Raw genomic sequence first — 11320 nt, 5'->3', positions numbered from 1 at the left:
CGCTCTTCCACTGCAGCAAGCTGGAGCCGTTGTAATGCACCGCCCGCCCGTTGCTGAGGAGTGACACGAGAAGATGATTAAAAAGAGCACTGAAACAAATGAGGCTGACAACTGAAGTCTAGCAGCTGTGATACCGACCGCAGGCAACTCCACTCTCCTCATTTTGATCAGGGGTGGTCCTAGGCCATCATTTTACCATTCCAATTAAACGTACGTGTTGTCTACTACAGCGTGCTTACATTACTCCTCCCCCAGGAGCTTACACGTGCACTGGGCAAAGCCATGATTTCTGACATGCATCTCCAACGTACTTGTGAAAAAGGCAGGTGCCCACTGGGTTTGTCCAAGCACCATCCCGTTTTTCGGCTTCTGTAGCAAACCCAAACGAAACTATTGGTCCAGTGTCATCATCTGTATCTCCATACGAAACTACTTCAATTTCCCAGTAGAATGATGGTGCCTAGAATTAAAAATAATGATTTTTTTAAAAAATTCTTTACAAAACATAGGTAATACAGAAAACTTTATTTCTTTTTCTTTCATTGCACTATTAAATGTTAAATGGCACTGTTGTACAGTCACTGAATGCTTACCTGCACAGGAACTGGGGACGTGGCATAAATAAATGTGCCCCGGGGAAGTCCCCCACCTGCGCTAGGATCAGCCAAGAAGGTCACAGCAGTGAGATGCGATGAAAACATGCAGGCTCGCACAGGGGGAAACACTCGTGATGGGCTCCAAGTGATTTCTTTGGGCTACAAACAAGAACAGAGCAGTTTATTCTACCGATTCCAGCTAAAGCCGCCTATTGACACCCAATGACTCGTGCTCTTACGAAGTGCACGTTTAATATCACATATGCAACTAACGCAACTGCCACCACAATGCACCATCCCAGTACAGAAAACCACATTAAATGAAATGTTTCGAGAAGAATCCAACCAGTTTGGCTCCAACACCACCGGCAGCCCCTCTGCACTCAGGGGCTGGCTTCGTTTGCAAGGGGCAGAACGCTTGGCTCTATCTCTGTGCTCACCTGCCTTCTGTCTGCTTGGAGCGGAGGAGGGGGAGGTCGAGCGCAGTCACGATACAACATTCGTAACCTCTCACACTGCATTTCTACCACGAGGAGCCTCTCCCCTGCAACAACAACCCAGACCAAGTCAGGAAGTTCCAAGCAATGCTAGTTCCTTCAGTCCAGCAACGCAGTCTTAATGCCAGGGAAGAGAAACAGTCTCACTTACTGAAGCAACAAAATTAAGGACAAAATCTGATTATTCAAGCAATTGTCTTCCTCATATTTAATTTATATTTGGTTAGCGAAGACATTGTTATGTTAATTAAGATAAAATGTGCATTTTAGCCTGGAGCAAAGGAGGCTCCGGGGAGACCTTCTGGCTCTGACAACTCCCTGACAGGAGGGTGCAGCGAGGGGGGGTTGGTCTCTTCTCCCCAAGAACAAGCGACAAGACGAGAGGAACCGGCCTCCAGTCGTTCCAGGGGAGGTTGAGGTTGTCCCTGAGGAGCCATTTCTGTCCCTTTGGGGTTGTCCCAGCATGTCCCAGGCTGCCCAGGGCAGTGGTGGAGTCCCCATCCCTGGAGGGGTTTCCCAGCCGTGTGGAGGTGCTGCTGAGGGACAGGGGGCAGTGGGGACCTGGCGGTGCTGGGGAACGGGGGGACTCGAGGAGCTGAAAGGGCTTTTCTAAGTAAAACGATTCGACAATTCTATGTGTTAGTGAACAAGTTTATGACCTAGCAAAAGCAGAAGTCAAAAGAACTTATGCCTCCTGTCGAAAAAAATCAGTACACTCCCTTTTACACTGGAGATTGTACTGAAATCCTCTTAGCTCCTACTCTAACGTCCTTCGCTTCGGCCACTTTTCCTTCAATTAAATTCTCTGACATGTTCCTAAAACCTGTCCTTGAACTAAGACTTCTGCTTGGCCCTCTGCTTATCTGTAAACATGAGGAAAAGAAATCAAGAGCTTAATGATAAGGAACTTAAGAAAGCAGGAAAAAAGGTCATAAAAAGAAAACATATAAATGACAGTGTCAAGGAACACAGAGTAGGTTATCTTGGAAGCAAGAAAAGTGGAGAGGATTCAGAAGCACAGTAGCAGAGAGCTAGTGCCAGGATGTGTATCTCCTGCTTAGGATAACCGCATCCTGGCCTCAACTTTATGCCTGATGTTTAAAATTATGTATTCCGATTATGAGCTACTCTTACAGTGACACCTCTGCAGCTATGAGAAGACACGCTGTACTGTACTAGCTACCAAACTCTGAGCAGCTGGAGGACAAAGCGCTGAAATGACTTTAGAAGCTGTTACGTCTCTGAGTTGAACACAACAACGAAGCTGCTAGAACCTGTTGAATACCCACCGGGGCTGCACTCCTGCGCCACCAAATTCAGAACTTCTACAGCGGCTGGGCACTGCTGAATGAATTCTTCACAGAATGAGCTGTCTTCTAACAGCTGAGCCATCACCAGGCATGCTCTTAACAGAAAAACAAGGCGTTTAAAGCGTTACCAACGTGCACACTGAATTCAAAGCAGTCTTTACACGTACTGAATTCAGGACTAGCTTAAAGGAAATTAAACAAGCATTTCTGCATTGTCCCCTGCTGTCACACATCGATACCCCCAGAGGAACAAAACCACATGATTTTCTTGAGCGTTTGCGTACAGCATCAAAACAGACTGAGGTGCTGCACAAACCCCAGCGACTCACCTGGTTCTTATTTCAGCAAGAAGCCGGACCACTGCCATTACTGGAGTTGAGCCATCTCCTGTTGCAGGAAGTGAGGTGTGAATAGATAGACTTCCCTCCTGAGGAAGCAACATGGACTGGACTGCCTGTACTACCTTCTCAGTAATGGACAGTTTATGAAGAGGCAATGCCTGATGGTGGGGGGGCACGGTAAAAAGTTAAATTCAAGTAGTTAGTTTCTAAGAAATGAGGGTGTTTTATTACCTGGAGTTAATTCTCATTTTGTACTATCACAAAAGCAGCACTAAACACCAGTCAAAAAAAAAAACAAAACAAAAACAAACCAAACAAACCCAGAAACAAACCAAAACCCACCAGAGTATGAAATGGAATACCTTAAAGCACCAAAAGATGAATATTCATGTTACTTGAATGAGAACTTAAGTACAGATATTAAGATACATTTAACATGAGGCAAACTTTAAAAATACTTTACTTTAATCAAAGATGAAACACTTTGTACATGCTGTAGATTAATTGCCAGTACTCTGTGACAAAAAATAAATCGGTTTTATACTTAATATTGGAGTCTTAAAACTACCGTACCTCGGATCTCGGAACACAGAGCCTAGATAATGGAATAGTTAATGTGTCTGATGCTTGTGAGGTCTTTCTACCGTCTATAGTGGTAGGCGGAAATTTGACCGTTGCTATACCTTCTTGTTCATTAATAGATGCCACAACTCCAACGCTTCCTGCTATTCCTTTACCTAAAACCTACAACCAAAGAAGGTCTGCGTAAGATTTAAGGCTTTACACGCTCTGTGTTTCCTGTTTGTAACACCACACACCAGACCAACACGCCCGTAGAGCTGGGTGTTCTGAGAACCAGGAGTAACACACACTGCAGTCTCCACAGGCGCTACCGCAGTGCCTCTCCACCGCGGGCAGCCCGCACGCCGCTCCCCAAATACGCCGCCGCGGGCCAAACAAAGCACCAATTCTCATCTAAGATAAAAAACGGGAACGGTGCTGAATTACCTGAACTTCAGAACCTATTTTAATTGTCTCCTTAAAGCCACCCAGAGCACAAAGGGCAGCTACTGCCTGGCGAGCAATTCTCTGAAGTTTAGCGAGTTTCCTTCCACTGCTACTCCCGTTCTCCAAAATACTCTCTGCGTATTTCCCGAGTTGTGGGATGTACATCAGAGCTCGAGACAGAACCTGAAGACAGAAGGAAAAATACCAGTGGATGACTTCAAAGCACAACTCCAACAAAAACCAATGCCCCGAGCCTCCAGCCCACACACAGTCTCAGAAGAATTATTTTTGTTCTTGAAGAGAATTATATAACTCAGAATATTCCAAGTTCTCTGAACCGCGAACACCATCAAAGCCGGCTCCGTTCCCTAATAACTCTCAGAACCACGGAGTTACATGTATAATCTTAGGCTAAATCCGTGAGCGAGGGCTTTTGCTAAGCAACAGCTTAGGTGCTGCCGGATTCGGCGGAACATAAAAGCAACGTGCAGTGTTTTCCAGCCAGCGCTTTAGAGCCTCAGAGGTCACAGCAAAGCCGACTGAGCAGCACAGGCAGAATAACCACCGGCCAAGGCGAGAGAACCCCCAGAACAAACAGCGTCATTAACCGCTGAAGAGAGTGACAGGCGAGTTACAGAACGACACCACATCCTCTAACGCCAGGTCACTTTTGATTATTTATTCCACCCCTAAGACACCGGGCAGGTAACAGCTACTAGAAAGGGCTGCTTCATGCAGTTACACATCCTGGTTTGAAGTAGCAAATCGGAAGGAGGAGCTTAGGAAATTGCTAATTATTAAGTTCTCTTAAGTACTCGATACATGCTTGGTGCAGAACCTGACCCTTCATCTTCCGTTTCCTTACCTTTTCAGCAGTTGTGGTCCATATCTGAGCTGCATTTGATTCTGGTGCCATCAACAAGCTGTGCAGCAAAGCGATCACCTCTGCTGCCATGCTGTTTGCAACGTGACCGCTAATGAAGGGCCTCACAGGATCCGTCCTGTACAGACGAAGAAAGCCACGTGCCCATTAATTGTCAAACAAGAGAAGGAAGGGAAGCTTAAACTGTCAACAATAGTCAGCACAAAAAAGGGATGTTTAGAACACCTGGATTATCTTCTAAAGCACTACAAATCCTGGCACACAGAAAAGCACAATCTAGACTAAGCACAGAACCGAAGGGACCCACCTGGCAAGCTCAGAATTCCTCTCTCTGCAAATGGATGTTTGTGCTGTCTTCTTTTTGTCCCCACTGGACAAACCACTAGTAGTTTCTGGATTGACGGTTTCTATGGGTGGCCCAACGCTGACTATTAGACCAGACTGTGCCCACTTAGTTGCCTTTCGCAGGGCTGCAGCAGCTTCTTCTGTAATGACTTCACAGCAGCCACTCTGGAAATAAAATTGCCATATAGGACGAACACTGATGTTAGCGCTATTTGGCCACACTATGGGATGTGTTGAATTCTCCTCCCTCCGCGTATGTACAAGCACAGAGAGCACATCAGCACATCCCCCTGTGTACATATTCGCAAATTCTTTTTCTTTATTAAAGGGGCTTATATATGACCTGCAAGGGTTGAAGGAAGCATTAGCTGAAATTCTTTTTCATGATTTACCCCCCTTTTTCATGATTTACGTATCACTAACATCTATAACTATGTAATACTAACATGACGTACCAAGTCCTCTTTCTGAACAGCTCTGTACATTAAACAGCATTTAACAAAGGGGATTTAACATCAGTAAAAACTAAGAATTCTGACTGGTCATCGATTTTTACGACCTAGAATAATTCTTTAGTAATTTCTTTTCTTACCTTTGTCATGTCTCGATCCATTTTCACCACTTTCTCCATATTGGCTCCAGTTCCTAGTCGGAATGGACGGCCTTCTGAGCTACTGTTAAAGGGAAACCAAAACACATTGCCTTTGTTTGCACTAGTGGAAAAAAAAGCTGAACTCTTCAGTCCAATTTAATATATTGGGCATGTTTTCAAATTATTTGAGAGCAACCCTTGCAGCTGAATTGCTCAACAGTCTTCGAAACACTCGATAGTTCCAGACGTACCCAAGTGCACTGTAAGTTACAAGATGAATTTAATTCCCCTGAGCGGAAGTGTTTGCATACCGATTGAACCCTTCGCCCCTCAAAGAAGTGGCATGAAATTAGCTTTTACTGAGCACAAATTCCTGAGTTAATCTTTCTCACCTGAGGACACCCAACTGCTGCACCTTTTAGTGTCATTTTTAGGGCATGGGTTCAAAAACAGCTTGGAGAGGGGGAAGATGAAACAAATTCGAGATGCACGAGGTGATAATGGTACAGCACTGTGCACCTTTATCCAAGCAGCAGCGCTATAAACCTTTTTTGCATTAACGCAACAAATTGCGAAGACGTTTTGCTTTTCCAATTACTACTATGTGTAGGATGTGTTTTTCTACAGCTGCAGCACTAAAAATAAAGATGATAAACGGAATTGATGGAATTAGTTGATAATGTCAACGCAGTGAGGTAAGATTACCTTAGCAATGGCTGAAGGACTTCATGGGATGACTGGTCTTCCCGTTTATGAATAAAAATAGAGAGTTTCCCATCCACTGCCTCGCTTTCTTCTCCAGGATCTTTATCGCCTTTTATGGAATTTTTAGGGCTGGCTTTTGCCAAAGTAGTATCTGGCTCAGAGGCAGTTGGGGAAAGAACCGTCTGGCATCCTTGAAGGAGAAAGGAAAAACAAGAAGTTAAAACAACCATGACCTCCATCAACAAAGAGAAGTTAAAAACCACACAACCATGAGCTCCAACAAACTGTCTTGCCCTTGAAACTCCCACTACAGATGTCTAAACCATCACTGTGCCACACACCTTAGTCTGAGAACAGGTTGATCAAGGGTCAGACGGGAAGTCACAGAAACAGCTTGTCGTTTAACACTGACATACCATATACCTTGTCCTACTTGAGCTTTCTGTCAATAGAAAAGCTCCTTGCAGAAACGTGACTTGCCTGGCAGTTTCTCAAATTAACATGACACCAAAAAGATGCTGGTACCTGGAACGACATAATCCGCCAGCTTTGCCAACAGCAGAGAGGCAATCTTGGAGGCCGGGTCGCTGGGATCATCCTGTTCACTGTTCAGAGATGGCACCGAGTAACTCCAGGGAGGCAGTTCCACATTTCCACAGTCCTCCACGCTCATGAGAGGCAGCGCAGCACGACACAACTGGAGGATGATAAGGACCAGCTTTGGAGAAGGACGCTGATCCAAGAGAAGCGACAGGAGCTTGGACACACAGGCTGGCTGGCTCAGGATTGCTTTACCTATGTGACTCCTGACAGGGAGAACAAACAGGTAACTGCTAGTTGAAAAAAAAATGATTTGATTTTTGATGATGCTCTTGGAAATAAATCCAAATTATTTGTTTTTTAAAAGATGTAATTAAAAAAAATGCATGTGCTTGACAAAACTTTATCTGTAACAATTCTTACATGACCTGATGGCACCAATTAAACACCAGGACCGAGGAAACATCAGTTTACAGTCAAGCTTTCGAATGTTTTGAAAGTTATCTCATCTTCACCACAGTAAAAAAATCCCTCAAGAACCCCCACCTGCTTGTGTACACAGAAAAAACATTCTCCAGAGACGAAGGCCTAGTACCTTGACAGGTCATTAAGAAGACTGAGGACATCCTGAAGCGCGTCATTCCCTGCAGCCTGGTTACCACAACACTCCGTAGCTCGCGCAAGGTGGTTGGTAAGAAGGCTGGAGACCTGACGAGCCAGGCCAGAGTGAACAGCTTCTGTGGAGCCACCTTAAGTAACACAAGAACACACAGCTGTAATTACAAAAGCGGATGAACACGTTACCAATTCCTTGCCCAGAAGCTGAAAACAGTAAAAAATGCTCTTCTGCTATATCAAAACTTGTATATAGAAAAAGTCTTTAATTCAAATTAAAACCTGAGACAACGTCTCTGCCCCATTAGCCAATAGCCACGTAACTACAGGTTTATGTACGTTATGGGTAAACCCTCTCACAGGAGAAATGCGTAACTGATCACTCAAGGTCTCCAGGTTCTCTGGTTATGTCTAGGCAGAACCAAGTAGCAGACTTTAAATTACCTGCAAACTAAAAACTCCCATGAAGAGGTAGAAAAAAGCTAGAATTAAAAAACCAAGAAGAAAATCAACTTATTTTTGTATCCACTTATGGGTTCTGAACCGACATCGTGGTGAGCAAATATCCCACTTTAAAGCCATTTACACCATCTTGCAGGCACTTGGGCAATCCTAAAGCGCACAGCCGAATCCTGTTTGCAGTGCTCCTACCTTCTTCCTTCTCCCATTCCACACAGCGGTTGGCTAGCACCTGGAAGGCAGCCCAAGCCATGGTGGCCACCTTCTGCTTCTTAGTCTGTTTTTCATTTGAACTGGATTCTGTCTGGCTGCTTAAACTGCAAAGCCGGTCCATAAGCTGTACCAGGCCACTACGTACCAAACACTTCTCTTCGCTCCTGCATGAGAGCAGAAATTAGATTTTACTGAAGGAACACTTCAGCCACTAACAACAGACACAATGAAAAGGCAGAACTTGCTGTCAACTCTGCAACTAATCACTTAAGATGACTCTCGCTCTCCCTTGCCCTCCCCGGATGAAATTCCGTATTCTGAGAAAATTTAACGGGATGCTCTCAGATACTCCTCACTATGAGGAAAGGAAATGTATTTAATACTACATAATGCTTCTCCTTTATGTAAGCCCAGTAAGGACAGGTACGGATGCCCTCCTTCCCCTTCTGAAGCAGTCCTGTCCTACCTCGTGTAAGGTATGGTGCATAAGAGGCCAATGCTGTTTGCACAAGCAATGGGGTAGCGAGCACACAGCGAGACCACAGACGTCATAGTCTCTCCAAAAGCTTCTTGGACTTGTTCCACCATCCCGCCACACGTCAGCTCTTCAATTCTGTTGGTAGATAGATATTTGAAATGGTGGGTTTTCCAGGTTGGATAAAATGAACAAACTCTCAAATAGAGCTTTAATGAAAGAAAGCAGCAAATATTAAGAATTACTCGAGGAAGATTTAGAAGCAAAACTGCAAGTCACCTCATGTTTTAATACAGAATGTAAGTAAACAAGATGTTATCGAGGTTTTATTTCAGCCATGATTGGAATTTGACCACAAACAAAATACTTACAAAATATCCCATCAAATTTAGATGACAGTACTACTATCAGCTAAATCTACCACTGCTACTTGATTAACACGAATTTAGAATTCAGTCAGGAGAACAAGACACCCTACAGATGTACCTGTGGACACATCATCCCAGTATGAAAGGAACTGGTATTCATCTGCTGCCAAACGAAAGCATCTCTTAGAAGTTCTGCCCCACAAGGGTGCAAGTGGTTCTTACAAGCTTTGTTCTGTAAACTCGAGCCCCCACAGCTAGTCAATTCTCACAGTTTTAATTTGTGCAAAACAATTTACCATCTTCTACAGGGTCGAAACATTTAATGACTGTCAGAGGAATAAACACACCTTGGTCCTCCCTGAAGTACCATGGTCACTGGGCCTACAAGGTGCGTCACGCCACCGACCCGAACAGCTGCTGTCAGCAACTCTCTCATGTGCACCAGGGCTTGCTTCCTCGTATTGCCACGCCGCCACCTCGTCTGGGCAGCCAGCAGAAAGCTGCTGCTGGAGACCTACGGGATTTGGGTTGGTTGTTTTTGTGAATGAGACACAAGCAAGACACCTCCCCTCTTTGTGAAAGTTTGGATTTGAAACCATGATTAAGCACGTTTAAACTGACGTACCGCTTGGTCAGGATTTGTTCCAATGAAAGCAAACAGCTGCCCCAGTAAGACACTGTACGTGGGTTTATCTCTGCTGTCCTCAATGGTCAGTGACTGGAGCAGAGTGAAGGAGCTGCTTCTGTGGCTGGTGACGTGGCGGCGCCTAAGAGAACACAGGACAATTACACCTGGCAGGAGCAGGCCGATCCAGTAGAAAACCATGCCATGTCTGCAAAGTTTAGGACGACTAACAACACAGGCCATGTTACTGTAAAGCAGCTTAGTGGAATAAACCCTGGTTTACCTCTGACTTGACCGAGTGAACTCGAGATCTTCGTTACCGATCATTTCTAAGTCTGACGGTGCTGACATACTGCGAAGGAAGACAGGCTGGCGCACGGCATGGGAGATCACTTTCGTTTCAGATGCTGATTTACAGGCTGCAATAGTATAAGATATGAAAGAACATCACTCCTGGTGTAGGATGTTATTTACACACTTTTTAAAAGCACTGTGGACATTCCAGGGAAAGCTATAACACAGGGTGGGGAAAACACAGCCTCAGACCTTGCAACTCAGCTCTGAGCACCTCCCTGCTTTCAGGTATTGTTTCAAGTTAGTTTTGATTAGGTTAAGCATTTTTTCCCCCCGATAATTCAGGAGATTGAAGTTTAAATCCCACATATTACTCCTCAGACCTCAAGCCACCAACATTATAGCAATCAGAAAACAAAGAGTCAGCTTCCGTTGCTGACTTTAATTTGAAAAAGTAAAAAAAAAAAGGTCTAATTTTAATTTAAGTGAAGGTGGAAATAAAAGACAAAAGGAATAAATTATCTCTTCAGGAAAAAAGAAAGAAGAGAAAGACAGCACAATGCCGGTGGTGAGCTCTGTACCTGGGGTCTCTGCAGGGGTACCGGATATACTTCTTGTGATACCAGACTGCGCTGCAATAGTGACGTGTAATAACAGCTCTGCCCTGTTCATCAAGCTCTTAACTAAGGTTTTGGTCTTTGCCAGGGGATGATAGGTCTTCTGGATCAGTGAATTCACCTCCTGGAAAAACTTCTCCCTTAGATGATGAAAGAAAAACAAGAAGCTAACTCAGTTATGTTTTAATGCCTCCTGAAATGCAGTGAGGCGGGTTACAGACAACATATGGCCTCACTCTGTTCTATGCCACCAAAGCAGAGAAAGAAAGAAGAAATAAACAAGTGATTTGTTAGCAGGTACTAGTGGTTGAGGTAACAATAATATTAATATATTTAGCACAGGCATTTCTAACATTTCATCAGACATTGCTAGACAGGAAAATTAAGTTTTTAAGTATCGCATCCCTGGTTGGAAGTTCCTCTGAATGTCCCTGCTCCCAAAGACTGTTTTCTTTCTATAGGTCTGCCTATGGAATTAGACATAAAATAGTTTCGAAACATTTAGTGCCAGCTTCTATTTCACACTATTACATGTCACAGGGTACAATGAGATTCAAGCGCCTATTCTGATAAGCATTTGTGTTTCACTGCCATTAGAACTCACTGAAATCCCACTGCTCAAAGCTGCCCGTCTCATACGTCCCTTGTCCAACCAGCACACTCCACAGCCAGCTACTAACCTTAACGCCAGCACCACGTTCTCGAGATCGCTTCCATCAAAAGAAACATCTTTCATTGAACACAGAAGCTCTAGTTCTTTCATCTTGCTCTAAACAAAGCGAAGGCAAAGGATGAACATGTGTTGAGAGAGCAGCAGGAGACATGAGCGCACGCGGC

General features: G+C 44.4%; 1 protein-coding gene across 1 annotated transcript in view; it reads right to left on the bottom strand.

The window, feature by feature from the left end:
• Window positions 1-11320, bottom strand: part of HECTD4 (HECT domain containing E3 ubiquitin protein ligase 4) — a gene marked incomplete at its 3' end in the record, with an annotated part of 43777 nt that overhangs the window by 6248 nt on the left and 26209 nt on the right. Inside the window, exons 27-47 of the mRNA XM_010134547.1 lie at window positions 11164-11252; window positions 10448-10623; window positions 9856-9991; window positions 9573-9714; window positions 9295-9461; window positions 8571-8717; window positions 8084-8268; window positions 7413-7566; window positions 6803-7083; window positions 6278-6467; window positions 5573-5654; window positions 4943-5145; window positions 4618-4753; window positions 3753-3935; window positions 3318-3488; window positions 2733-2902; window positions 2383-2498; window positions 1037-1140; window positions 594-755; window positions 312-460; window positions 2-53 (exon numbers count right to left, since the gene is read on the bottom strand). Of these exons, the coding sequence (XP_010132849.1) occupies window positions 2-53; window positions 312-460; window positions 594-755; window positions 1037-1140; window positions 2383-2498; window positions 2733-2902; window positions 3318-3488; window positions 3753-3935; window positions 4618-4753; window positions 4943-5145; window positions 5573-5654; window positions 6278-6467; window positions 6803-7083; window positions 7413-7566; window positions 8084-8268; window positions 8571-8717; window positions 9295-9461; window positions 9573-9714; window positions 9856-9991; window positions 10448-10623; window positions 11164-11252 (3195 nt within the window). The remainder of the gene's footprint in view (window position 1; window positions 54-311; window positions 461-593; window positions 756-1036; window positions 1141-2382; window positions 2499-2732; window positions 2903-3317; window positions 3489-3752; window positions 3936-4617; window positions 4754-4942; window positions 5146-5572; window positions 5655-6277; window positions 6468-6802; window positions 7084-7412; window positions 7567-8083; window positions 8269-8570; window positions 8718-9294; window positions 9462-9572; window positions 9715-9855; window positions 9992-10447; window positions 10624-11163; window positions 11253-11320) is intronic.

This window comes from Buceros rhinoceros, unplaced genomic scaffold (genome assembly GCF_000710305.1).
Source record: "Buceros rhinoceros silvestris isolate BGI_N320 unplaced genomic scaffold, ASM71030v1 scaffold9424, whole genome shotgun sequence".
Taxonomy (NCBI): Eukaryota; Metazoa; Chordata; class Aves; order Bucerotiformes; family Bucerotidae; genus Buceros; species Buceros rhinoceros.
This window is presented reverse-complemented; position numbering and strand designations above follow the sequence as displayed.